The sequence below is a fragment of the Plecotus auritus genome (assembly GCF_963455305.1).
Source record: "Plecotus auritus genome assembly, chromosome: 9".
Lineage (NCBI taxonomy): Eukaryota > Metazoa > Chordata > Mammalia > Chiroptera > Vespertilionidae > Plecotus > Plecotus auritus.
In genome coordinates this window covers 10,036,824-10,051,113 of record NC_137783.1, presented here as the reverse complement: position 1 = coordinate 10,051,113, position 14,290 = coordinate 10,036,824, and the positions used below count along the sequence as shown (strand labels likewise).

Below are 14,290 nucleotides of genomic sequence, written 5' to 3'. Positions count from 1 at the left end.
CTGGGGCCTCCAGGGTTCTGAGAGGACGACGTGAGGGCGCCATCCGTCACTGGGGCACAAAACTGACGTGGTCCCGGCAGAATTTCACACACACACACACACACACACACACACACACACACACACACACACAGCACTGGGTTAGAAACCTGTGAGAGGCTCCAGGGAGGTTCACAGAGAGAAAGAATTTGCCAACTCACTTCGCCCTGCAACCGGCAGTTGGCTCCCCTGCTCCTGGCACAGACCTTTTTAAAGCCTTTACACGTGAAGCCCTGTCTACAATTTAGGTCTTTCGCCCTCACCTGTAACTCAGGTGACTCAGATGAGGAAAAAATCAATGGGAAAATCAAAAGCCACAAGACAGGGCTAGCCTCTTAGGGAACTGAAGCCAGTCCCTAACGTTTTCTTAATGTCAGTTTCTGAAAACAGAAACTACTGGGAGTGAGATTCCTTGGGAATCTGAGCATTCGCCTTTCTTGCTCTCTCCCAGGGGAAAATAAATTTAGTAACAGTTATTTCCTCTGTCAGGTTTGGCAGAGACGAGTCTGGGACAAGAAAGTGCAGGAGGCTTTTCCCAAAAGGAAGGGGGGGAGGGTGCAGAAGGCGCCCGCCGCGTCCCGTTGAAGAGCAGCCCTTTAAAGTGCTTTTCAAAAGGTCTGCAATCCGAGGCTTCTAGACTCCAGCCCCGGGCTCAGGGCACGGGTGCGAGCTGGGCACCGGGCACCACCCGGGCCGGCCCGCCCACCAGGATTTGGCCAAGATCCCCGGCCTGGGCCAAACCCAAAACTTGCCCAGCTGCGCACTGGGCTAAGCCCTCAGGCAGGCGCCTCCACGCGCTCCACCTGCCGGGCACGCCATTCGGCCCCCAATCCCTGCACCCCTCCCCTGCTTGGATGGGGTGGGGCGGGGGTGAGGAGGAGAAGGGCTCGAAGAAAGACGGTTACCCGAGCTGCGGGACGGTTGGGGCGGTCTAAGGTGCGAGTGGGGCTGCGCGCCCACCCACCTCCCAAGTGCATCAGCGCGCAGGCTTTCCCAGGGTCCCCAGGAAGCCTTCCACTCCCGCGAGCGCCCGGGCAAGAAGATCCAACAACTCGCCCCTTTGCCCCGAAGCCGCCCCGGACGGTTTCGACCTCATTCGGACCTCCTCGGGCCCCAGCATCGTTCTGGGGCGGCCGAGACTTGGGAGCGAGTCGTAAAGCGCACCCTCTCTCCTCCAACAGGTGAGAAACTCCGCCGCCGACCCCAGCCCTCCGCCCCTTGGGAGGATCAAAGGGCCCGGGCCACAGCGGCCACCTAGGAGTCCGCCCACCCCGCCGCAGCGCAGCTGGGGTCCCGGGCTGGGCTCAGCGAGGCAGACGGCTCTGCTCACCTGAGTCCCGGCGGGACGTGGGGTGCAGCGGTGACGCCCGCGCCCTCCCTAGTCTCCTTCTCGCGTTGTGCGGGGCGGGAAGGAAGTGGGTGCACGTGGTGGGGCCCCCGTGCCCTTACCTTTGTACCGCTCCATGGGGCCTCGGCGTGCGCTCCCCGCCGCTCGGCTCCGGCGCTGCGCTCTCCGCGCTCGGTTCCACGCCGGGGGCGCCGCGCTGGCCCCTCCCCGTGATGTCACGCTCGCGGCTGAACCTCCCGGCGCGGCTGCCGCTCCCGGGGCCCTCGGACCTCGTCCCCGCCCGGCCTGCCGCCCCCGCCGGGGAACTCCGCGGCCGACCCGGGCGGACCTTCCGCGCGCAAGTCCGTGCGCACCGGGCTCCGTCCCCGCCCGCCGGCAGACAGCGCCTTCCCGTCCGGGCCCCTGGGGCGGTGGGTGGGAACTAGACCAAGACGCGTCCACACCCTAGGGGAGGCTCCGGGGAGGGGCCGGCTCCGGCGGGCCTACGGGAGCTGTTCTTCCCAGGGCGGGGATGCCGACCCACTGCCCGGAGGCGGAGACTGAGGCCTGCGCCGGGAGGCAGAGAAGGGCCCTAGAGCGCCTCCCGCCTGACCTCCGGGCCAGCGCGCTTTTGCCCTTGGCCTTCTTGGAGGGGCCGCCTGGGGGAAAGTGGCAACAGCTGAGCCTTGTCCCAGGCCTACCCAGTTCTTCGGGAATCGTTCCCACCCCGTTGCAAGCCTCGCACTCATGTGGGCTTGTGAAACGTCGATTTGCTGCCTTCTCTGGGGGCCCAGGCTCCCCGGTGCCGTCGGCCCAGGCTCCCCTGAGAAGGATTTCTGGAGCCGCCTTGGCAGGTCCGGTGCTGCAGTCCCTGGGCCGCTGTACCAACCACCCCGCGGGTGGCATTCCACGGGGAGCTCATCCAGGCCCCTGACTCCCCGCGCTCGCCCCCTGCCCCTCCCCGCGCCGCTGCCACCAGGCGCCACATTCTCTCCATCTTTGCCGTCTGTCCCTCCAGTGTCTCTACAGGCCCGAGCCCTCCCCATCTGTTCCCAAAGAAATCCACGCTTTCCTTTCAACGTTTCCATTTTCACTTCCAAATCTCAATCATGGTTTGTTCAGGACTCCTGGTTTCTCAGCAAGTCTCCCCCAACCTCCTTGAAGGAGGACTTGGTCAGGGAGATGTGTTGTTATTCTTACTGCTGTTTCCCAAGACTTCTCAGTCCTTCTTGGAACTGCAGAGTCGGCCCTGATGTTGGGAGACCTTTGCCCTAGCAGTCCTGCAAGTCTTCTTCTTCGTTATACGAGCAGCTAACCTCCAGGGAGCCGTCCCGCCAACCGGGCCTGTGCGAAGGGCTGCCCATGCGGTGCCTTTAATGTCCCGATGACCCTATGATGTGGAGATGGTGATTGTGTCTGTCACATGGTTGGAGAACCTGAGGTTGAACAGCTTGCCCGGAGTCACAGCTGGAAAAGAATGGAGCAGGCATTGGACCAAGCCCACAGCTTCCAAAACGTCCCTGGCGTTCATAGCAGTGCCAGGCCCTCCGTTACCGCCTCGGGGAGCTGGCGGACAAGTGAACAATGACCGCCCTTCCCGTTCCAGGTGGGCACTCTGATAGGACTGAAGCGCAGGGATTCTGGAAACAGCAGAGGGTCCTGGGCCAGCCTGTAGGCGCCCCACGCGTCTGCTAGAAGAGGTGACGGCTGAGCTGTTTCTTAAAAACTAAGTGAGAGCTAGTGAGGTGACAGGGGTGGTGGAGTGAGTGCAGCCTTCCAGGCAGAAAGGACAGCGGGGGTCAAGGGCAGGGAGGTGAACCATTTCAAGGTCAAAGAGCTCCTTGTTGCTGAAGCCAAAAGGGAGAAGCCAGCCCTGGCCAGTCTTGCTCAATGGTTAGAGCGTCGGCCCACATACAGAAGGGTCATGGGTTTGATTGTCAGTCAAGGGCATGACCTGGGTCAGGGCACACTTGGGAGGCAACCAATCGATGTCTCTTTCACATCCATGTTTCTTTCTCTCTCTCTCTCTCCCTCCCTTCCCTCCTCTTCCACTCTCTCTAAAAATTAGTGGAGCCCTAGCCGGCTTGGCTCAGTGGATAGAGCGTCAGCCTGTGGACTGAAGGGTCCCAAGTTTGATTCCAGCCAAGGGCACATGCCTGGGTTGCAGGCTCAATCCCCAGTAGGGGGTGTGCAGGAGGCAGCTGATCCATGATTCTCTCTCATCATGGATGTTTCTATCTCTCCTTCTCCCTTCCTCTCTGAAATCAATAAAGAAATATATTTTAAAATAAAAAAATAAAAATTAGTGGAAAAATATTAAGAAAACAAACAAACAAAACAAAACACAAAACAAAACAAAAAGGGAGAAGCCAGGAGTGGAGGAGGTGGGGCTGGAGGGGTGGGGCCCAGAACACCAAGGGATTTGGAAGCCAAGGGGATTGGGCAGCTTTGAAAAGGGCGGGGCCTCACAGCTCCCTCAAGGCAGAGTGGAGGGTGGAGTGCAGAAGGCAGTGGCCCCAGCCAGGAAGAAGTCTCTGGGGTGGTGGAAACCCAGGTGGGGAGGAGAGGACTGAGGGCAGAAACATGCGGGCAGTTCAATGCCAAGGCTCTGGGCCTGGGCACAAGGTGACGGACAAGGAAGCCCTGAGGTTGACCCTGCAGTTTCCAGCAACATGGGTGACTAAGTGGAGAGCGTCGCCGCCCTTATGCGCAGTCAGTCCTCCAGTGGGACCTGAGGCCTGGTAGGCGCCAGGTGTCACCAGGCAGGGCTCACGGAGCAGGAACGTGGTGGACAAGGCCCTGCTCTCGAGCGAAGGCTGATGGGGTGGGGATGGGGCGGTGGGGACACAAACAGGAAAAGAGGGGAGCATCTCTGAGTTGAACACAGAAGTGGCAGCAGGTTGGGATGCTGGGGGCGGGGTGGGGGTGGGGGGCCGGGTAGAGAAAGAGAAGGGCTCATGGGCCCAGCCAGCATGGCTCAATGGCTGAGCCTCTACCTATGAACCAGGAGGTCACGGTTCTATTCCCGGTCAGGACACATGCCTGGGTTGTGGGCTGGACCCCAGTAGGGGGCATGCAGGAGGCAGCCGATCAATGATTCTCTCTCATCATTGATGTTTCTCTCTCTCTCTTTCTCTTTCTCCCTTCCTCTCTGAAATCAATAAAAATATATTTTAAAAAACAACAACAAGAAAAGAAGGGCCCACGGCACCTCCAGGGGAGTTAGAGCCCCAGGAGGGAGCCCTCAAACTCATCCACACACATCATTTCATTCAATTCTCTCCGCCACTCTTCCTGGGGGCTGGGCTGGTGAGGGCTCAAGAAGCAGAAGTGGAGGCTGTGTGGAGGGGCCTTGTGCAAGGGAACTGTGGAACCAGCCAGGACGAGGGGGCTCTCGCCTTTCCACGATTTCTTTTCCTCTCTTTCCTCCTCCCTCCCTCTCTTCATCTTGCAAGTGGCCCTGCATGGTGCCCAGGCTCCCATCTTCTGTCCGTGTCCCCAAGGTCATTATCACTGATCTCCAGTTTCCTTGCAAATTCTCAGAATCTGATTGTGCAGCTTGCCATTTTAGAACCAGCCTCAAGTCTGGTGACTGGGCACTCTTGGCCGGATTCCAGCCCCGGCAGCCGGCAGGGGCCAGCGGGTGAGGTTCCTCGGCAGGTCCAGCCCCACTCAGCTGGGCCTTTGAATGAGCTGGCCCTTCCAGAAGGGGTGAGGCCAGGGCTGGCTCGGACTGAGGTCTGAGGTTGCTAAGAGCAGAAGGTAGAGATTAACCACCTCCATCCAAGTAATCTCTCTTCCCGAACTGGGACTCCACACTCGGGTTTCCTGGTTCCAAGCCCCGTGCCTTGTCACACCCCACACTTCCTGCCCTCACTGGACTGGGCTGAGCCCCAGCAAGTCCTCTGGTGGCCATCTCTGTGAGCACCTCCTCTAACTGCACCCCCTCTCTGCAGGCTGGGGGCAGCTCCTATCCCTCGCCTGTCCCTCGCGCATTCCCCCCACTGGCTCCAGCCCTTTCATTACCTCTTCCTCAATCCTCTCCAGCTTATTGATGGAGACTTGGCAAGTCCCAGAGGCTCTAGACAAACAAAAATCAATCAGAAATGGATGCAGCGTGCATTTAAAATGGGATTTTGACACCCTGTCCAAGAATTCAATTGAAGTGCCCGACTTAAAACCATCAAGAGGAACCCTAGCCGGTTTGGCTCAGTGGATAGAGCGTTGGCCTGTGAACTGAAAGGTCCCAGGTTCGATTCTGATAAAGGGCACATGCCCGGGTTGTGGGCTCGATCTCCAGTTGGGGGCCTTGTGGGAGGCAGCCGATCAATGATTCTCTCTCATCATGGATGTTTCTAACTCTCTCTCCCTCTTCCTTCGTCTCTGAAATCAATAAAAATATGTTAAAAACACAAACCATCAACAAGAGGAATCCTCGGCCTCTGAAAAGCTCAGCACTGCTCCCCACAGCCCCTTTCCCAAACCCGGGCGCTGTCAGATCCTGGGTGTTTTACTGCTTTGCAACTTCCACGAAAGGGCCCTCGCACTCAAATTCTAATTCACTGAGTGGCTGGCCCCTGGGATGAGATGACTTGTCTTTAGCTCATTCTCAACCCTCTTAGTGTGACAGCTGACCCCAACCCAGACCTGCAGGGCCCGGAAGTGGGCTGCTCTGACGGGCCGGAAACCAAATGGAGCGCCCCGACCCTGTGGTCTAGGCGGTGGGTTCACACCAAGCTCAGCGGGTGCATTGGGCCCTCTAGGTGCATGGGTGACGGTGTCAGGGACGCGGAACAGTGGGTTTGTTCCCCAGTAATTTGAAACCACTTCTCAGCACCAGAGGTTTTTTCAACCACAAGGGGGCCTCTCCAGCTGACAGTGAGGAGAGGCGCCCAATAAAAGGCAGTTGCTTTACAAACTTCATCCTGTTTAATTCTCACAGTGACCCAAGCAGCAGATGCTGGGGAGAAGCCTGCAACTTGAGAGACGTGCCCTTAACCGGAATCAAACCCAGGACCTTTCGGTCCACAGGCCGACGCTCTATCCACTGAGCCAAACCAGCGAGGGCGAATTCTTTTTATTGTGATAAAACATAAAGAACCTGCCGCCGCTGCTGGGTCACTGCGTCTCCTCCTCAGGTTGGATTAATTCGCTAGAGTAGCTCACAGAAATTGGGAAACATTTCACTTACCAGATGGCAAGTTTACCAGGAAGGGATGTAACTCAGGAACAGCCGATGCCCAGGGCCAGTTGCAGAGAAAGGGCACGGAGTTTCCATGCCTCCTCTGAGCACAGCCCTCTCCCCAAACCCCCAGGTGTTCACCAACCCAGAAGCTCTCCAAACCTCTCCTTTGGGGTGTTTATGGAGGCTTTAGTACATGGGCATGATTGATTACATCATTGCCCACTGGTGACTGATCCAACCTCTAGCCTCTTTCCTCCGGGAGGTCAGGGGGTGGGACTGAAAGTTCCAACGCTCCAATCACACGGTTGCTTCCCTTGGCAACCAGCCCCCAAAGTTTGGTGTTTCTGAAAGTCACCTCATTAACATAATCTCAGGTGTGGTTGAAAGGGGTTTCTTATCAATATCAAAACATCTCTATTGCCCTTATCATTTAGGAAACTCCAAGGGTTTTAGGAGCTCTGTGCCAGAAATGGGATGAAGACCAAATATATATAAATTATAAACCACCATATCACAGGACAAAAATGTGTCCAAAGGCTGCTGGACTCTAGATTCTAGACCTCTTAGCCAAGGTCTGCCCTCAGGACCTGGAGGGAGGCGATAATGAAAAAGTTAAGAAACACTGGAATATAGGTTCTGGTTAGACTCTCCCCTCCAGCTCTCTCTAGCTGGGTCACCCCCTCGGTCAAATGGGAATAAAAGCTATACTCACCTCATGGGTTGTTGTGAGGATTACATGAGGCACATGACGAACTTAGGCCAGTGTCTAGTACATGCGTTCACAACATGGTTGGATGCAGTAATTGTCAAGATGGCTGAAGGTGAAGAAGACCTGCCCTCAGCGTAATGAAACTCACTCATGCCCCCCGTGGCACAGGAAACAGAGCTCCCACTCAAGTCCTTCTAGCAATTACTGCATGCAGTAGGGTTCTACTTGGTGCCAAGGACTGGAGTTGGTGCTATGATTTCAACCACCCACCCACTCAGGTCTCCACCCTCCACCTCTCTGTGTCTGATGCTAAGCACGGTGCCAGGTGCTTTGTTGGATAATAAATTGCACAAAGCCATTGAAAAACGTACAGCCTCAAAGGGGAAATGAGAAACTCCATTGCCGTCGGCAAAAGAGCCCAGGCTACTGAGCCCGTGCTTCAGAAATAATAACGCGCGTGGGACTCACCCAGGGATCTTGTTAACATGCCGATTCTGGATCAGAAGGTCTTGGGTGGGACCAGAGATTCTGCATTTCTGACAAGCTCCCAGGCGATGCTGATGGCGCTGGTCCAGGATCACAAAAGGAGAAGCCAGGTATTAAAGAAGCTGCTCTTGACCTAGCTGGTTTGGCTCAGTGGATAGAGCATCAGCCTGCGGACGGAAGGGTCCCAGGTTCGATTCCTGTCAAGGGCACATGCTCGGGTTGCAGGCTCCATCCCCAGTAAGGGGTGTGCAGGAGGCAGCCAATCAGTTCTCTCTCATCATTGATGTTTCTGTCTCTCTCTCCCTCTCCCTTCCTCTCTGAAACCAATAAAAAATATATATATATATATATATAAAATAAATATATTAAATAAATAAATAAATAAATAAATAAATAAATAAATAAAAAGAAGCTGCCTTTCCCCAGTTAGCCAACCTGAGAAAATGGTGTTTCCCTTCTCTGCTGATGGCCACGCATCCTTTTGACATCCGATGGGGCCCACAGTGAAATGTCTAGAAAATTTCTCGCTGGTAAATTCTGGAACAAAACCTTCCAGGTGAGACCCTCTGGGGTCATGATGGGGCTGCGTATTCTAAACACAGTTACAGTGAGCTCTCAGCGCTCCTGCTGGCTCCCAGGGCTGTGCTTGTTTTTCTTTCAAGATCAAACTACTCAAGGGGGAGGGAGGGCAAAGGACGACGGTGGGAGGAGAGAGAGAGGATCATTGCCATGCAGCCTCCTGACTTCCGTTTGGACCAGCCTCAAGGAGCCACCGTTTTCTCTGGCAGACACAACTGAGAGAATGCAAATGGGAATCGTTTGGGCAGGACGCTTGAAACGGGGCCACTACAATCACACACTGCTTGGGGATCTCATTCTGCTACTTGATGCGAATTTTTAGTGTAATTCAAGCAATGCTTACAGATGGTCCCAGAGCAGAAGGGAATGGGGTGTAGGGTTTGGAACCAAGGACCGGCAGGTCCTAGAGGGCAAGGAACAAGAATCTTTTTAAAGTGAATGCATTTGAGGAGCTGTTTCCTCTCTCCTCGGAAAAACAGTAACCTGTTCACGCATACAGATATGGCAACGTGGACTGTTCAGAGAATGACCTTGCCAGTGTGTTTGATTTGTGGACCTGTTCTTTGACCTGCCCATGACCTGAGGGCTTGGGTAGGGTTCATCGCCTACCTCACACAACTGTTGCTTGATTCAGACCACAACTGGGAAGGCCACAGTGGTGTCCCAGACTCCATCCATGGCCTAGCCAACAGGCGGGCCTCCTCCAGGGGTCGTAAAAGTGGGACAACTTGGGAAGCTGTGAGAAAGATTCCCCCCAGCAGGTCATGTCTTGATTTGAGGTGTCCTTCAGACTGAGGAGTTGGAGAGTCTGGTTAGAAGCCCCTCTCCATCCTTTATAATCTGTGTGACATTGGCGTGATTCCTCATCTGAAAACTGGGATGGTAACACCAAATTCTCAAGCATGTTGTAAGGAGGCCGAAGAATGAAACACACAAAAATCTTAGCATACTCTCTGGCATTGAGTGAGTGCTTTAAGACTTGGGGATTAGAGGAACAGGTGGAGTACAATTTAATGATTGTAATATAGTAACAGAGTTGTGCAACCATCACCACAATTTGTTTTAGAACATCTTCCTCACCCTAAAAGGAAACCTCATACCCATTAGTAGTCACCCCATTCTCCCATGCCCACAGCCTTAGGTAGCCACTAATTTATTTTCTGACTATATAGATGTGCCTATTCTAGAAATGTCATAGAAATTGAATCTATAATAATAAAAGCATAATATGCTAGTTAGACTGGACAGCCAAACAACCTTCCGGACGTCCTTCCGGACAACCTCCCGGATGAAGCCGCGGTGGTGGGGGCTGAGGCAGAGGTGGTTAGGGGCCATCAGGCAGGCAGGTGAGCAGTTAGGGGTGATCAGGCAGGCAGGCAGAGTGATTAGGGGTGATCAGGCAGGCAGGCAGAGTGGGTAGGAGCAATCAGGCAGGCAGGCAGAGGTGGTTAGGGGTGATCAGGCAAGCAGGCAGAATGGTTAGGGGTGATCAGGCAGGCAGGCAGGTGAGCGGTTAGGAGCCAGGGGTCCCGGATTGCGAGAGGGATGTCCGACTGCCGGATTAGGTGCAATCCTGCAGGGATCCCTGTGGGATCCAGCCTAAACCGGAAGTTGAACATCCCCCGAGGGGTCGCAGATTGCAGACTGTGAGAGGGTGCAGGCCGGGCTGAGGGACCGCCCCCCCATGCATGAATTTGGTGCATTGGGCCTCTAGTTCTATAATATTCCCCCAAACCATCCTATTCAAATGGTCTTTGTGTGCCTGGCTTCTTTCACGGAGCGTGATGTTTTCAAGGTGCGTCGTGTTGTAGCCTGTGTCAGTACTTCATTACTTTCTATTGCCAACTACTATTCCATTGTATGGGTATATCACGTTTTATGTATCCATTCAACCAATGGATGTTTGAGCTGTTTCCGTGTTTGGTCTGTTATGAATAATGCTGCTCTGAACACTCACAAGTTTTTGTGTGGCTGCACGTGTTCATTCCTGTTGAGGCCCCTGCACAGTGATGCCCTCAATCAGGTGCTGCTCGCTCTGGTTTAACTCTTGTTGTCATGTTGACCTCCTGACCTCTCTGCCCTAATCTGCTCTTCCTTCGAAGAACACTGCAGGTCCCGCCACCTATCCTGTTGCACAACCCAGAAACTCACAGTGATCCTTGGCACCGCCCTCCACGCCTCCATCCTCCACACGCTGCAGCCCATGTCCAGTCCAGCTGCAACCCAAGGAGAAGCATCCCCCAGAAGGGCTTTGCTGAAATTCCAGAATCAGTCAGGCCATTAATTCTTTACTCCTCTGTTTTCCTTCAAGCACCTGTGCTCCTCTCACCTGCTGCTTTCTTTGAGTGGAGACAATCTCCCTCATCTCCTTGCCAACGAGGTGACATCTGAGCAGATTCTGATGGAATCTGTTCAGAGGGCTGGACGCCCTGCTGTGCTGAGCGAAGATGCCAGTGATTCCCTGGGGAGGCCTCTGAAGGCTGGAGGCCTCTGTCAGGGCAGACGTCCTGGGCCTTGTCTCATTTCTGGTCCCATGAATTAGGGCAGCAGTGAGTGATAAAGCCTGGTGGTGGACGCTTGGTTAGTCACGGACCAACTCCACTCTCGACCCGTGACCATGCAGCGTGGGGCACCGGTTCCCAAACTTGACTGATATCAGAATCACCTGGAAGCTTTAAAATGTTAAGATACAGCTTCCCAGGTCCTGCCCCAGGCCTAGCAAATCAGAATCTCCTCATGGACGGAAGTGCCAGCTTAGCCCTTCTACCTGGGGCCGCATCTCGGCTCCTCCCCTAACTCCCCATGCCTGGACCAGTCAGACCACCTCCCATCTGTGTACCAAGGACAACACTTAACCAGCTGATGGGGACTCCAGGCGATGCTTGTGAAAATGTCACATTCACTGGCAGCCGTCTGATGAAAATAATGATGAATAAATACTAGCCATTGACTCTGAATTGTCTGAAATGCCTTGTATTTTTGTGGAGGACAGGGGTACTGGTTCTATTTAAACAAAACAAAACAAAACAAAACACAGGGTAGTCAGCTGACTCTCACTCTGTCTGATGGGAGTGTAACTGCCATCCACATCGTCTAACGTTTCCCTAGGAAGCATACCGTCGAGACTGTGCAGGAATGAAGGTACCCGCGTCCTGGACCAGCATCGGTCCAGTTTAGGACGAAACGCCACCCACGGCCAGGCTCCACTTTGCTGAGAAAGGCTGGTATTTGTCTTTGAAAAGGTGAATCTTTTGGCAAATCGATAGAAAAACAGGTTTTAACATGGAGACTCCGGAGAGCTGTGACATTAACAGGAATGTGGCTTTGGGACTTGGTGGGAGGGGCTAGAATTCTGCTTGCTTTTATATATATATCTTTGAGAGAGGGAGAGGGAGAGAGAGAGAAACATCAATGATGAAAGAGACACATCAATTGGTTGCCTCCTGCATGCCCTGACCAGGGCCGGGAATCGAGCCTGCAACCGAGGTACATGGCCTTGCCTGGAATCGAACCCGGGACCCTTCAGTCTGCAAGCTGATGCTCTATCCACTGAGCCAAACCAGCTAGAGCCCACTTGCTTTTCAGTGGGCTTCTCCTAGTCCTGGGCTTACCCTTCGCAGAGTCGATAAAATAATCTACACAAAGTCTTCGCCCAGCACTGGGCGCCCCTGAGGTGCTCAGACAATGTGAGCTGCTGCCATCACCATCGCCATCCACTCTCTTAGCATCAGGACTCCTGGACCCTGGACCCGGGGCTGGATTCCCAAGCTCTGGGGACCGAAGCAGAGAGGCTCTGCCCGCCTCCAGGCCCTTCGGGATGGGATGTGCTGGGAGGGCCAAGTAACTCAGGCGAAGGGAAGGTAGAAACAGTCTCTGCTTTGGAGGGAGGGTTTCCCAAGCCAACTTCTCTTTGTATCTGCCAGGAACGGCTGAGTTAGAGGCAGCAGCAGGGGGACAGCGCAAATAAATACAGAGAAACCTCTCCCGGGGCCGCTATTGTGCTGGGCACAATGGCAGGCCCTGGAGAGCATTTTCATCCAGTTGAGATTGGAAAGTAAAATAAACTGCTCACATTACACCCCGGCCCAGAGCCTGACCTGCTTCAGCCCTCTCCCTGGGACAGCCCAGCTCCGTGGAGCGAAGGGGCAGGTTTGATCAGAGTCCCGGCCTGATGTGGGGAGAAGGGGATTTGGGGGGTGGGGAAAACAGGTCCTCCAGGTGGGGGTTGGGTCATCCAGAAGCTGCAGGCACTAGGCTTTGGACCACCCTGGGTTTTCTCAAAAGCTGCCAGCACCAAGTCCCCACCCTTCCCAGGGCTTTCCGGCCAACAATGGGCCTCGTCCAGCAGGGCTGGGCAGGGCGGGGGAGGCTGTTTGGCTCTGTGGGGAGGAGAGGCCCCCTGCCAGCCCTGGGCAGGAGGGACTGGGTAGGACTGGTGGCTTTGTGGAGCCTCTGGCATGTCCCCCAATACTATAGGGACTGGCAGCTCAGGTCTGCTGCCTTGGCTGCCTTTGAGTCAGACAACTGTTAAGATCTTTCGGGAAGCAGAGACAACTTTCATGGGAAGGAGCCTCAGCTCTTCTTTGGCTGGTGTTTCTAAGCATCCCTGTAGGCGAGGGCAATCCTCCTCCCCCCCCTCCCCCCCCGCCCCAGGAAACACCGGCCCAACAGCTCTGAAACCCCCGGAAGGGCCGAGCCCCAGACACGCACCTTGATGTTCCCCGTTAGAGCAGCCTGCCACCTGGCTGGCCACGGTGCCTCATGCTACCTGCCCACGTGCTGGGCCTGGAACTGGGAGATGAGGGTGGGGGGCGGGGGGAGAGGGGGTAAGGAGCTGTGTGACATCAACCATGTGATATACCGAGCTCAGGACTGAGCAAATAGTAAATCCTCATTAAATGGTAGCAACTTTTTATAAAAGAGTGATGTTTGAGGGCTTATTTTGTATCATGCTGTGGGTCCTGTTCTACAGGAGTTTCTCAGTAGCCCTCTGAGGTAGGTGTTCTTATTTTACAGGAGTGGAAATTCAGACTTCGAGAAGTTGAGTAAATTGTCACTCGTTCCCCAGCTACTTACTGGTGGGGCTGGACTCAAACCCGGGCAGTCTGACGCCAACAGCCACGTGATTCCTGTCATCATTACTCCCTATTAGCATGCTAGTATTGTCAGGGGATCTCAACCTCAGACCATTATTGGACAAGGAGAGGGCTATTCTTGAAGCGTATGAAAGAAGCTGTGAGCTTGTTTTGTGCTGGAGTATTTATATAAAGACTAGGGGGGTGAGGGGAAGCCTAGCACAAAAATTAAATGATTAAACTTCTAAAACTAATACCAAGAAAGCCTCCTGACCCACCAGCACCTGTTAATGTAACACTCAGCTGTGTCTGAGCGCTCCACCTGACTTCACGTGGCCCTCACTACCCAGTGAGATGGCCGGAGCAGGCATCCCCTCCTAGCTTACCGATGAGGAAACGGAGGTTCCCAGAGTGGTGGGGTTCTTCAAGTCTAAGTGGCTACTTACTCTGAATAAAAATCACTAAAGTTTCTTGAGCGATTGGCTTTGTACCGTTCATGTTATAATAATTAAGCAACAAGGTTCTGATGGACATTATGATTTTGTCCATTTTTCAGTTGAACAAACTGAGGCCTAGAGAGGCTAAATAATGGGCCTTAAGACACACAGCTAGGGAGTACCCCCAGCTGTGGTGCATCACCCCGCCGTGGTGGTCTTGATGGGGCTCAGAGCCAGACTGAAGGGAGCCGGCCAGTCTCCCCCAGAGAACCCACTTGGTGCAGTGCACCTGGGAGGTTTAGCCTGTGGGAGCCACAGACAGCCCTTGCCTTTGGAAGGTCACAGGCAATGAATGGGATGCAGAGGAAAAGGGCGTGGGATTGGAAGTGGCATCGACCTGGGTGAGCCCAGCTCTGGGGCTCACTGGCTGAGTGATCAGGCATGTTTTCCTAG

At 54.5% G+C, this 14,290-nt stretch overlaps 1 protein-coding gene across 12 annotated transcripts in view; it reads right to left on the bottom strand.

The window, feature by feature from the left end:
- The window catches only part of AFAP1L2 (actin filament associated protein 1 like 2), a 91,341-nt gene extending 89,598 nt beyond the window's left edge, over positions 1–1,743 (bottom strand). For 9 of the 12 annotated variants that reach the window (XM_080688512.1, XM_080688516.1, XM_080688515.1 and 6 more), the window contains exon 1: positions 1,489–1,639. In XM_080688512.1, coding sequence (XP_080544638.1) covers positions 1,489–1,504 — 16 coding nt within the window. In that variant the 5' untranslated portion in view covers positions 1,505–1,639. The other 3 variants (XM_080688510.1, XM_080688509.1, XM_080688511.1) reach the window with 3 other exon arrangements.
- Between the last annotated feature and the right edge of the window lie 12,547 nt (positions 1,744–14,290).